At 27.6% G+C, this 14596-nt stretch overlaps 1 protein-coding gene across 2 annotated transcripts; it reads right to left on the bottom strand.

Annotated features, from left to right (window-relative positions):
* Window positions 1-3041: 3041 nt before the first annotated feature.
* On the bottom strand, window positions 3042-11232 carry LOC132917188 (uncharacterized). 2 transcript variants are annotated; one of them, XM_060977805.1, is made up of 7 exons: window positions 9241-11232; window positions 6100-6246; window positions 5734-5910; window positions 4423-4781; window positions 4117-4342; window positions 3361-3749; window positions 3042-3279 (listed from the first exon to the last, which is right to left on the bottom strand). In XM_060977805.1, exons 1-7 carry the CDS (start codon window positions 9608-9610, stop codon window positions 3121-3123), a joined length of 1827 nt encoding a protein of 608 aa, XP_060833788.1. In that variant the 5' UTR covers window positions 9611-11232; the 3' UTR covers window positions 3042-3120. The 2 variants fall into 2 exon arrangements, with proteins under 2 accessions (XP_060833788.1, XP_060833787.1); XM_060977804.1 differs by having other exon boundaries at window positions 4411-4781; window positions 9241-11230.
* Window positions 11233-14596: the final 3364 nt, after the last annotated feature.

The following is a 14596-nucleotide window of genomic DNA, read 5'->3' as shown; positions in this document are numbered from 1 at the left end:
CTCAGCAAAAAGCTATGTATTCCAGTGTATTTCGACCTGTCTAAAACAGACTCTTTGTATTACGGACACGGAAACTAATATTTTACTCCGGTGATTTCATAACGGACAAAAGTCATAACTCATAGTTTAAATCCAAATGTAATATATTAAGTATCAAGTATGTACCTACAACCTACGAAACAGCGTCAATACGGAGCAGTACTGCAACAGCGGACCCAGGGGGAGGCGAATTTTTAAAAATTAAATTAGCTATTCTTACATAACCTGTAATTTATTGGGAGCTAATTATTTGCATTATTTTTCACCAACTAATGTTCTATGTGTTATTAGTAGTATCAAAAAAATAAAAATATCAGCTTTCAGCTCAATTTTATAATATCAAAATAACGTATATACTCATAATATAATTGGCATTAATAGAAATCAAAAAATCTAAAAAATTATTTTTATATTTTTTTTATAATTCATTAAAATTTAAATTTAGACTTTTAAATGAAGAATAACGAATTATTTAATTATATGTAATTTAAAAACGTTATTAATGGGGGACTTAAAACTATTACATATGTATATTATGAATTATATTTTTATATTATACATAAATACATAATGGCATTTTCAAATTAATTTTTAGATATTAGTGATATTGATTATAAATATCAGAGTATCTAATTTATGTATTTTATGTATTCGAATATAATTTTATTTAGATAATATTTTATTCGAATAAAAAATTATTCGTATGATTATTTCACAATTATGTATTTGAATCATTCGAAAATAATATTATTCGAATAATTTTCGGTAATTTTATCTTAGTTAACATATGGTTGGTATTTCGGTAATAATTAAAACATGTACGTATTAAAAAAATCAATAGTTAGTACATCTATTATGTATTCAAATACATTTATATTCGAATAATAATAAAAAAAAAATCATTCGAATTGTATTTATAATCAATGGACAATGGTAGTACCTATTTATACTATGAGTCTATGAAGCAATGCCTATGAACCTATACAAGTACAAGTACCTATACACATTGTTTCACGGTAAAAAGTTTAATAAAAATATGTATAATAATAATACAGTGAAACCTCTATTAATGGACACCTCTCAATAGTGGACCCTTATAAATTCCTCGGCAAAAATGTATGCGCATAATAGGAGTTATAACCTCTTAATAGTGGACACAATAAACTGGTATACCAAATTAAAAATTACCTCTCATAAATGGACACAATACATGTACTATGTACATATCGAAAACGTTTAAGTACCTAATAAAAATACTATACTTATCTGTTATACATTCGTCCATATTTTATCTTATCTTAATGGTTTTCCTATTCGAAAAATGACAAATGTTTCGGTTATGTGTTTGCCGTTTGGTCGTTAGTTGTGTGCAGGGTGCAGCACATTGTGTGACACGTGCCTGCGTTAAAATGAACAATAATAGAAAAAAAAGATTGAACTTAGAAGAAAAAATAAATATTATTAAAACTAAGGAAATGGAAAATCTAAGTGTTCGTGTAATAACAGAACGGTTTTGCATAAGCAAGTCTGCACAGGTAAATTTAAATATTTAAATTTTAAATTTATTAAAAATTACAGATTTTTTTAATTGTACATAATCATTAAACATTTTTATAAGCATTTTTATACTAATTTTTTAATACATACATACAATATACATATACATACTTATATTATAGTATAATAAATAATAAATTAATATTCTAATGTATATGTACATATTCAGTGTATAACCAATTTCCTATTATAGTGTCTCCGTATAGTGGACAATTAGTAAATTCTTGCAAATGTTCACTAAGTAGAGGTTTTCAAGGTTTTCTCAATAGTGGACAACTCCCTATAGAGGACAGTTTTTAATTCCCCGTGGCTGTCCACTATATAGAGGTTTCACTGTAGATGTTACTATGTTAGTATTTAAAAACTAGGTTAACAAAACAACTGTTTATAACATGCAGTTAGTATCAGTGGCAGAACGAGGGGGAGATGGAGTGATCGCCCGGCAGTATCCTTGTATTAAATTTTCAAGACGTTTGACCGAGCGATAGGTAACAATTTTATTGACAATTCAAAAACAAAATTAAAAATTTCAATTTACTATAAATAGATTAGTCAAGTTTTAAGTTATAAAATATATCAATAATGGTATTATCTACACTTGGTGAAAATTACAAATATCTATGGTTATTCATTATTGAATTAAAATAAAATAAAGAAATCAATTTTGTCAAAAACTGGTTTCTCGTTTTTCCCAAACAATTTTGAAAAATACTGGGAATATTTTCCTTTTGACGACCCACAAAACATATGAGATCCAATTTTTTTATCATAAATCATCCTCAATAATGAAAATGAAACCATTTTACTGCCCCAAAAGGTGATGACAGACACAACAATTTAAAGTGTATGATACTTAAGAGGACGTGTATAAACTGTACATTTTAAAAAGATCATAACTTACTTAAAAATAATATTATCAATAAAAGACTACGCGAGACCCTGGATAATAATTTTACCTTTGAATTTTATAATAGGTCAGTTCACTCTAATATCAAATCTAACAGCACAATATTGAAACTGTTAAAAAATGTTCTATTTCACGTGAGTAAGACAAAGACAACACAACAGGTACTATGTCCGCTTAAGCTACTGATTACAGGATTTGCAACAATGATTCAAATAAAAAGCTAGGAGACATCCCTATATATCTATAGTATTGGCCAATAGCAATACACTTATCCTCTCACAAGGAAAACTGATAAATCAATAAATAACTATAATCAAGTTTATGTAATTGAAGCACATATATATAAAAAAAAATACTAAGGGAATGCAATAAAATAATGTGAAACAGGTATTATGTGGGTGAAAATAATATTAATAGTTAATAAATAATACAATTAAAAATGTATTAATAAATATAAACATTTTTTATTTTGGCAGTCAAATTCATTAAAATAAATTATGTTTTAACTTATACAAAAAATCTAACAGTTATAGATTAATTTCAATAGTCTGATAAATTATAAAATCAATTATCTTATACAAATAATAACAAAAATATAACATTTAATGTTAAGTCTCTTAAATATCAGTCATTTCATAAAAACATAGGTCTAAAAACATAACACGAGCTAAATAATAGGATTGGGGCATGGATTTTAAATAGTTTTGGTGATGAGACTTCAATATATTTGATATTTGTTGAAACCAAAGTAGCAAAATTGTAATTTCCGAAAGAATCTGAAAAATGTATAATTAAAATATTAAGTTTTAAATATTACTACCAGACTAAAATAAATACATATTTTATTTTTCAATTACCTGATTTCTTATCAAAAAAGATTTGACATCACCTAAGTTATCAGTTGTATTCATTAAACTGTTATTATAAAGACCAAATAATTTTATAGTAACATTGACCGGCCCATTGTTTTGAAATTTTATAATTCTAGCAATTAACTCCAACACATCAGACTCAATTGATTGGAAAAATTGATCAATTGAAACATGTTCTGGCGAGAGTAAACGACAACTTAAAAAACGGCTGTCACACTGAACTCCATTTATTTGAATTTTTTCATTGTTCAAATAACAAAGTGATATTTTATGCGCAGTTGTCTTAAGATGATACTCATAATTTTTTTGAATAATGTAAATACAACATTGTTTACATCGTATCAGCTGCAAGGGTTCAGTTTTTTTAAGATTATCTAAAATAAAAAAATATATTAAAATTTGTATAGGTTTTTTTTTTTATATACAGGAAGTATAGAACCAAAACAATGGTTCTAGTATAGTAACATGATCAAAAATCATCATTCAAGTAGCTTTAGTGCTAACATTTAGATCAATATAAATGTTTTATGAATTCTGTACAAATATCAATAAAAAAATATAAATTAAATAGGTATTAACAAAAAATCATCAATGTAAAACTAATATATTTCATGTTTCTCTCAGGTCTAAATGGTTTAGTATACATTATACTAAAATAGTTTATACAACCAATTATATTTTTTAATCTAGTTTACCATGATTTTGTGTAATTTATTTATAGGAACATTAATATAAAATTACCAGTGTCAATGTTATTATCATTAATTTCGTTATTATGACTGTTCTCAACAAGTGATTTTGATGCAATTTCAATTTCATATAATTTTTTCACTATAGTTATTTCGACATAAAGTGTTTCTTCCAGAGTCCAACTAGATTCTGAAGTTTCTAACGCATCACTTTGAAATAAAACTGAATTGACAATGTCCTTGTACAACTCATATACATCAGTGTTCTTGGTCAATTCCTAAAACATTAATGTAATATAAAACCTGATCTTTGATAAACCAAAAAGTAATACAAAAATGAATATACCTTATTACATACATCAAAGTGTTTTACTTCAGCTATATTTTTGTTTTCTATAACTGAGCTATCTTCATGATAAAGCGCAAAAAAATATACATTTATCACAAGTGCACTGTTTTCTAAAAGTAGGTGGTTTACTAAAATGGTAAAATCCTCTTTGATAGATTTAAAAAACTCTGCTATAGTAACACTAACAGAACACGAAAATATTCTATAATTTTCAAAATCAATACGGTCTTTAAAATATTCTTCACACGCACTTAAGTGTTTGGTGGTTTGAACATGTTGATTATAATAGCATACATCAAAAAATGTGTCACACACATGACACAAAATTTCCTCATCTTTATTTTGAGAAGACATATTTTCTGAATTATCTAAGAAAAAAAAAATTAATTAATAAAAATAAGTAACTAAGTATCAAGTAATGAATTTAAATTATATAACGTAAAATGTATTGATCATAAAAAATTATGTTAATAAATTAAAAATATTACACAAAATCATAATTTATAGGCTTAAACAAAAAAGAGACACTATTGTAGAGCAAAGGTAAATAGAGAGAACTCATACTCTTACCCATGATTAACTAACTAGGTATGTCAGCAATCAAATTATACGCATCATGCTACGTCATCCGCCAAGGATTTGTTATTGGTATTGAGTATATTCCATAATCCCGCCTAAAATAAAATCCTTGGTGGTTGTCGTCACATTCTATTAGAATAATCTGGCTGCTTGTATTAACACTAGAAACGGTAAAGTTACTGACATACCTAGTTAGTTAATCATGCTCTTATCCGTATAGTTATCTAAATCAGTGTCCCAACTTATGAATACAATCCAAATGTTAATCATGAAATTATTTTAGCAGGTCAAGAATATTATGTTAAAATATTAAATTATATGTATAACTATACTAGTTACTAGTACCTTTTACCTATCACAGAAAACAATAGAATTAGAATTTTTTTTAATATGTTGTCTAAGAAGGGTCTAAAAGTGGATTACCATATCAAAAAGATTGGGAAACACTGATCTAAGTAACATATACAATTATATAATTACTAGCATTATAAAAAAAAACTGCTTAATCATATATTTTAAATAATATGAAAAAAAATATAAATAAATACAGACAAATTGTTTAATAAATATTGTTACAAAGAAATCCCTTTATTTTGGAAGAGGTTTATAATTTTTTTTTTTTTTTTTTAGAAGTTTTTTTAAAAGTGACAACAAATTATTTATGACTTAATAGCATATATAAATATATATATATTTAAAAAAAACATTAATACTAAATTAATACATAATGGCAAAACTTACCATGTTTAATTTGCATAACTTCATTTTTTTCTATATTTTCGATAATATTAGTACCATCAGTTGTAACACTAATATCTTTTAAATATCTTTCTTCTGAATTTGCATTGTGATCAATAAGACTAATAGGTTTGACTACTTTTAATTCTATTGTACCATTAATATTTGGCATTTTGATACCTGAAATAATAGAAACTAAATATTATCTTTTAATTTCAATACAAATTAATAGTACAATTAATATACAAAGGTTTAATAAAATTATAATTTTAGTTATTTATTTATTTTAATGATAAATATACAACCAATTTTTATGAATAATAAATATATGTTTCATAAATTATTATAATACTGTACTATTATGCTTACCCTCATCAAAATTATTTACTGTTTGTTCGACCGTTTCCATACTTTTTGACAGATTATCCAGATTAATGGAACAAGTATTTTCAACACCTGTGAGTGAATTTGTTTCAGATGAATGAAATGTATCAATTTCATTTAAAACTTTAAAACCTGAAACAAAACATATCTTAGAATTTTGTGGCTACAACAAATTTATCATCATATTTTATTATTACTAACAAAATATATAATATAAAATAAGTGAAGTTTTTGCAGAAGTAAAAACATTTGACTGATTATTTACTGATTGTATATTGATATGGCATATGAAGTTTGTTCATTGCCAAATGATCCGAAGAGATTTTTATTAAAAATGTATTATTCAAAAACTAGAAACAGTAAACTGTTGAAATATTTGTTTGGTGATAGGAGCAACAATTTCAGTAAACATTTAACAGTTTTAACATAAAATTATTGTCAAAATGATTTCTAGTAAGCAGTTTGCTCTCTGTGCTACCATGTAAACGTGCTTATTATTTTAAACATTTTACTTAAATTGTTTAATAAATAAGATGAGCGATTTTACTCTTGAGATTTGTAAATAATTAATAAATAAATAACATGTAATATAATTATATTATATTATTCCATACCTAACCATGGAAAAAATTTTTAACATGCTAAGTAAATTCTAGAAATCTTTAAATGTATATAAAACTATGTTAACATGTTAATGTGAAAATAAAAATTAACAAGAGACATAAGTATAACTCTTAATACAGCTATTAACAATAGTATGGTGTTCTGTAATTTGTTATAAATACCAAACCTCTAGTTCTATAGTTAAATGATAATTAATAAAAATTGTTATTTAAAAGTGAAAACATTTAAAACATAGATAAGATAATGCCCGGGATAATGCCAATAGTTATAAGTTAACAAAAATATACAAACATGAAATACAGAAATAGCTATTAAATATTACAGAAATTCCAGTAATATTAAGCAACACATGGTTAATGGTTATCATTACTGGTAAAGAAAAAACCTTTTTTTTTTTATTTTTAGAAAAAAATATACAATCTATATCATATCATGGATATAATGAATATATGTGCATTAAGAGAGAAAGAAAAAAATAATAAAGCATGAAAAACATAATTTGGGGAAAGAAGCCACCCAATGATGACACTTTCAATTTCATTTAAATCCTGAGGGATTTAATTTTAGTTTATTTATTTGTTTTTTTTTTTTTAATGTAATAGAGATTTCTACACCAATTATGTTTAAGTCACCTTGGAGGGCTTAAAAGTACTATTTTGCAACTTCTGAAATTTTCATATTAATAGTTTATCGCTAAATAGTAAAAAATAAGTAAAATAAGTCAGTAATTATTTAATTAAGAAGACGTAGTACCTGCATATTGTGTTGTCTCCTTCTTACACACTCACGACATGGCAAATTTTTGTTTACCAGTTTTAACATTGTACTGTTAGTTTTGATAAAAGAGTGATCTAACCTATTATAAAATGTAAAGGTAGATTATTATCCAGGACATTTTAAAATTATAACTTACTTAAAAATAATATTATCAATAAAAGACTACGCGAGACCCTGGATAATAATTTTACCTTTGAATTTTATAATAGGTCAGTTCACTCTAATATCAAAACTAACAGTACAATATTGAAACTGGTAAACGAAAATTTGATATGTTGTGAGTGTGTAAGACAGAGACAACACATGGGGGGGGTACTACCTTGTCTTAATTAATTATGAAATAAAAAATGTTGAAGAATGAGAAAATTGAGATTAAATATTATCAATACTCCAAGAATGTAAATAATTTAATTGATTACAATTCGCTATAATAAATTAAATAACAATTAAGGTAAATGTATTAATTATTACTATAAATACATTAAAATAGAGAAAAATGAAACTGTTACAGCTTACAATTTTAAAATTATAAACGATTGATATTAATTATTAATTTATTATATTATAATTATAAAAGATTATTCAATTTAAAATTGAAATAAAATTAATGTTTGTGTAGTATATAAATATAAATAAATTGTGTATATATTAATTATAAAAATTAAAAATATATAGTTTTTAATAACATGTATCTACAGGTGTCCCGTGAGGATTTGCCCATTGCGATATTTCCTGAAATAATAAAGATATCATAATGTTTATTTTTTAATAAAATTCACAGGGACAAGAACTACAAATATTTCATGTTTTAATTTATTTTAATATTTTGGTAAAAAAGTTAAAAAAATATATGTTTTTATTTAATTATTTTCAAAAAAATTCAAGATAGCCACTTTGTAGAGTTAATTTTATAGAAAATATTGACATTTCAACTTTTTAATTTCATTAATCTCCTGATTTTTAATATTTTTTCTAGATTCGAAAAAAATTGTGAATAGTGGTATCAATGTATCAAACATGTGACCCACATGCTCGTACGACCGACAAACACTTTCAGTGTAATTCACAGCTTTTCTTGAAACTAGAAAAAATATTAAAAATCAGGAGATTAATGAAATTAAAAAGTTGAAATGTCAATATTTTCTACAATATGAACTCTACAAAGTGGCTTGGCTATCTTCAATTTTTTTTACTTTTTTACCAAAACATTAAAATAATATAAAGCATGCAATATTTGTAATTCTTGTCCCTGTGAATCTTATTTAAAAGCCAGAATTATGATATCTATTATTTCAGGAGATATCGCAATGGGTAAATCCCCACAGGACACTCGGTATATATAAGAATTATATAGATTTATAATGTATTTTATATTAATATAATATACTCAGATATTGTTTTTTTTTTTTATAATATTGGGGTGTGGGGAAAAGCCCCCACGGGTTTTGAAGTAATTTTTGCAACCCCTGAAATGTTTCCCAAATTATGCCACTGCCCTTATGACTTAAAAGATTAAGTCGAATAACAATCGATTATATAATACAATAATATGATGACAATAAGACTTTAACTATGCAATGTCTGCATATAAATATTATTTATACATTTTATTACAAATGGCATCGATAAGATCCAATCCGTGAACAGAAATTGGTGGTCAACAAGTAATCAATCCAAGTCAATGAAAATAAAAATACACAATCCGAAAAAATCGCTAACACTCACTTGGGATAGCCGATGGGTCAGTTAAGCTCGTAGTAGGCGTACTTGTCGTCGTCGTCGGTTCGGCTATTTCAGCCGTCGTCTCAATCTGACTAGATATTTCTTTACCGTTCGCCGCCAAAGGCGCGTGATTGTGCGGTCGCCGTGATACGAACGCCCTTAACCGATTGCCAGGGACATCACGGAGCACGGCAATCCGCTTCCCCCGCCACCGTTTTTTCCGAACGGCAGTCGTAGCCACTTGTCCTGTGCAGCCACGTTTCACACAATTCCACAGCGCCCAGTCACTGGTGTCACCCACCCACTTTTTCTCGTACGTGTATCCCTCAAACTCCACAATTTCACTGGGCTCAGAGTCACTGTCGACCTCCATCACATCCACCGCCGCAAAATCCAATAGACAAGATAATCCTGACCGACTGTTGCTTAGACAATCACGGCGTCTGCCGTTTATCGTTCACCACCGAGTTTCTGCGCACTCATGAACGGGACAGCGATACAGACATATAGTAGGCTACGATAACGAGTAACGACTAACGGATATCGGATGAAAACAATAACTGACTGTTTTGTATTAATAACATTCAGCAGTTGATGAATTGCATAAGACAAAACACGAGTCACGTGGGTTAATGATAAACTGAGAAGTGGTATCATTGGCAGCATGGTTACGGTTGTAGATAGTATGGAGGTAGGATATTAGACCTTCACATTAGCAATCACTTACTATGTTCCAAAGAACAAAGTACGACTGTACGAGATTATAGAATTTAAGACAAAAACCGACGTGCAATGGTGCAATAGCTGCAGTATATAGCATGAACAATAAAAATCGCGTTGTTAAAATGAACGACGAAACAATCAACGAACAATTTCAAATTTAAACAGACTTAAGGCGCGTCTAAAGAGGTAATCTAATTAGACTAAAAAACTAGATCCGCCTCATCCGACCTGCGCCGCTATTGTATAATACATTAATACTACTCGCTTTAAATTTTAGATAAACAACATTTTTACTTTCTTGATTTTTAATCAAGTAAGTATGGTAATTGAAATGAAAAAAGTCTGAATTGTTAATACTTCAAGAATTTTTGTTAAATAGAAAAATTATAAAAATGTAACTCAGTTGTAATAATTAGGTGGATAATTAAACTAGCTTTAACATAAAATATTATTGAGAGAGATCCGAATCACACCCAAGCGGTATAACGATTTTAATCCACAAACACGTCGGCGTGAACAATCCCAAAATTTCTATTTTTTAACTTTTCTCCAAAAATATAATAGCATTAATAGCTAAAAAGTTGGTCGGTAGCTCATTAAAAAGGGATTATCAAGTAAAAACAAAATGTGGGATTAAAAATTTTCAAAAAAAATTATTTAATTTTTCACAGTTAAAAAAATAATTATTTTTTGCTAAATTTTTTATTTAGCTAGGTAGATTACCGAAACTGGAGAACGGATTTTGTTATTTAGGGTCTTGTTAGATTCACATTGGCTAGGAGAAGTGCTGTGGAGATTTTCAGAACTTTATCTTTAATCACAATAAATATATAGTTCAAATAAATAGTTTAACCTTTACCCTTCAAAAAATCGTGTTTTTACCCCTTGGGGGTAATTACCCTCCAGGTTGGGAACCACTAGGTAGTCCATACTCTATATAGTACTATACTATAATATTATGTGCGAGTACGTAACCTATGTCAACATTAACCAAAACCGTGTTGTGTATGTCAACATTGACCAAAATCCTAATGTAAATGCCAACATCCACTAGTACATGTCCATATTATTTTAATTTTTCAAATTCACCAATTTAGTAGGTGTATGTCGACATTCACTAGGACTAGGACACTAGGTGATTGTCAGCACTCACCAATTGCGGACATTCACAGTAACATATACACCCCTGTACACTACTAAAGTAATACACTATACACGTTCAATACGTCCATAATTTGTTTTTTAATCAAATAAGTAAATATTAAAATATAAAATTAATTTAAAAAAATAATGTTTAACTATAAAATTATTTAATGGAAAAATTAATTTATACATACCATTAACGTTTTCAAATGCCTATTAAAATTAAACTTGACAATTGGCATCGAAAGTTAAAATATGCACAGTACAAAAAAACGCACGTCGTGTTTTTTTCAGTTGGAAACAAAATTGTTTTTAAGTGTAGACGTACCTAGTGTACCATAGTGCTAAACATTCTGAAAACGTTTGAAGTAATAAATTCATTAAAATGAAGAAAAAATAGGTATATTAAGTATACACTTCTTCAAATAAAATTTAACTAATTAAGCCCCTTTGAAAATAAAATTTAACTCAAAAAAACTGATAGATGTTCATTTTTTCTGTAGAAACGGTGAAAACTCTATACTGATTGAATCGATATGACCAGCGTTTGATCTAACACACAATATTTATGTATTTAGGTGGGGGTTGTGAGATTTATATTATTCTTGTTTACATGTATTAGTATCACAGTGTTGTAAACCCATACCATGTAGGAATAGTGAATTGTAGTTTCGGCATTTCTTTTTTTTGTATATTGTATTAATGTATATATGTGTCCATCTATATTATTACTAAATATATGTATTCGACTACCCATGGGAACGAGCACTGAGACAGCATATGACATTCCGCTGCGTGGACAGTTTTGGTAGCGCAGCGGGCCTGGCGACAGTGCTCGTCCCCAAGGGAAGTCAGTGTGTGTCCAGCAGAATATCTGTCCGAACCTCCCGAACTCATGTTAACGAAATTGTTTTACATTGTTTAAAATAAAAGATATATAGTCGGTTATTTCGCCAAGCGTACTTTATTTAATTTGTCGTGTAGACGTACACAACAACAGTGACCTTCCCATAATATAAAGAGCATATTGTGATTTAGGTAGTAAAACCATAACCTTGCCCACTTCCAAGTACACTATGTACCCAAACAGTGTATTCATTAGTACCCAAACATTTTACGGTCTTTCAATTGTGATGAATTAAAAATAAGCCCGTACGTTGCTTATTGATAAAACTTCACCTTATAATAATATATTAACTGAGCTGGTATAGTTAGCTATTTTAATGAATAATAATTAAAGGGATTCTGAACGTCGACTTTCTTTATCCTATCTCTTATTATAGATTAAAGCATATAATTATTACGATTGATTGGGATCGTGAGTACAGATTTATAAACGAAGGATATAATGATTGGTGATGCACCTGAGTCTGCATGTCTCAATTGACTTGTCGTTGATGAGGATTTTACCTTTGTAATTTGTGTAAATATATATTAATATAATTTCTTACCTTGTTGATGTTTTTGAACAGTTGTAGAATTTGTGAAGAGAATATTAATAATGTTAATTTTTCTTGAAATAATTGCAAATATAATCTTAAGTTTTGAATAGAAAACTCTTTAATAATTCACAACAAGATATTGTAAGATTTGAAATAGAACAGAGTTAATTTAATAAGCGGTTATTTATGAGTGTGGTGAATTGAGACGGTGCGTATGAAAATGGCTAAAGTAAGCAGACTGGCTTGAATATTAAAAAGGGGGCTCTACTTATAGTATTGATCTTTGATACCTTGTTGTTCCAAATTAAATTGTTGTTGTTTATTTTGTATAAATACATCAAAATATGTTTTTGTAATATAATGGCATTTTTACATGTATATATATGTATAGTTATTATTTATTAATGGTTTTGTACATTTTGAATAATATCAGGGTACATGGGTTCAGATATTTGCTAAGTGGTTTTTTAGTAATAACATATTTAATAGTATTATGATGATATCAAAACATGAAGCTGTGTGGCGCAATGATGTAGATATCATTACACAATGCAACACGTAATACACTATATTAGTGTGACCTTTGAAAAATATAACTGAATCATCTCTAGTATACTAGTCGTGGGTGTAAATTTAAAGAAATATAATGTAGTATATTGTATATAGCCTATAATAAAATTAATACAACTATATGATAATGTGATTAATGTAAAAGTTAGTGGCGACTGAAAGGAGGAGAACATCCAGTTAAAGAATGAAGGATGGCAGCAGCGAAATTATTATATAATATATTAATTATTAGGTACTTAAAATTGGTATTTAGGTTGAAATTTTGAGTTTAAATACAAATAATAAAAGCAGGAAGTCACTCTGCTGTGTAGCCGCTTGGCCGCACGATACGACGACCACTAGACGGCTAGGTTAGGTAAGTCGTAAATTTTTAATAATTGATTTATATACTCAAAAATAAAACAATAATTCATTGTGTAAATACGATTTTCAATTTATTGATATTTTAATAACAAATCAAGGTACCTATATATTGATATAAATTTTAAAAAAACTTGCCATATGGGCTAACAGTAGATATAATACATTTTGATAAATAAAACAGTGTACAAAATGGTATAAACAATTTTGATAAGTATAGAAAAGTGAAATGAATGAGATAAAAAATGATCCGGAAAAAATCTTGCCATATGGGCTTATTTTCAATAATAAAAAAATGAAACAATGTATATAAATGAAAAAAAATATAATTTGAACAACAACAAAAAAACAATGATAATGAAGATATAACAATAGGTAAAACAATAGTAACAAAAAAAGGGAAAAACATCGACAGGACGATATTCAATCGATGCGCCTTTACTTGAAGCTACATTAACATCACAGTATAACAGGGTCACCAATTAATATTTTTGAAGGGCCACATTAGGAATTTGAAAATTGTTCGTGGGCCTTCAAAATTCTAAGTAGGTATTCACATTATTTAAAAACCAATAATATTTAACAAAAATAATAATTTACAATATTAATACATATATAATGTCGTAATAATGAATATAACATTATGATTTACGATTGCAGGTTTCATTCGGCTGTTTTAGTCTTAACACAAAGTTATACAGATCTAGTCCGACACGCGTAATGGATATCATTTCATGTGTAGGGCTGAATTTTTTTGTTTACAGTGATCAGATCGGGTGTCACGATAATTAAAAATGTGCCAATAATACGTGTTTAAAACGTCTACGCGAGTATACCCGAAGTCATATAATAATTATGAAAATCAGTAAAAATGGTTTTGCGAACGAATGTGTAATAGCTACAGCTAATGCAGGCAAATTCTACTTAGACTGAACCAACGGTGATGTGTTAATATGAACCAAAATAATATTATATTGCAGAATTCACGCATATTATATGAACCTCCCTATGTGTAAATGAAAACATTTTATCTTATATACCTATATATAAATATATAAGTCGATAAAACGCCGTTCCATTATTTATGTGAGTACTTATTTTTTTTCATTTTTAGTCATTGT

This window comes from Rhopalosiphum padi, chromosome 1 (genome assembly GCF_020882245.1).
Source record: "Rhopalosiphum padi isolate XX-2018 chromosome 1, ASM2088224v1, whole genome shotgun sequence".
In the NCBI taxonomy this organism is placed as follows: domain Eukaryota; kingdom Metazoa; phylum Arthropoda; class Insecta; order Hemiptera; family Aphididae; genus Rhopalosiphum; species Rhopalosiphum padi.
This window is presented reverse-complemented; position numbering and strand designations above follow the sequence as displayed.

Bases quoted from the DNA above. Each gene is read 5' to 3' on its own strand.
- LOC132917188 (XM_060977804.1), bottom strand. From the start codon at position 9,610: ATGGAGGTCGACAGTGACTCTGAGCCCAGTGAAATTGTGGAGTTTGAG. The intron at 6,247-9,240 runs GTGAGTGTTAGC...GTTTTGTTTCAG, and splicing joins TGACCCATCGGCTATCCCAA to GTTTTAAAGTTTTAAATGAA. The intron at 3,750-4,116 runs GTAATTTTATAT...TTTTTATTTTAG, and splicing joins TGATAATAACATTGACACTG to ATAATCTTAAAAAAACTGAA.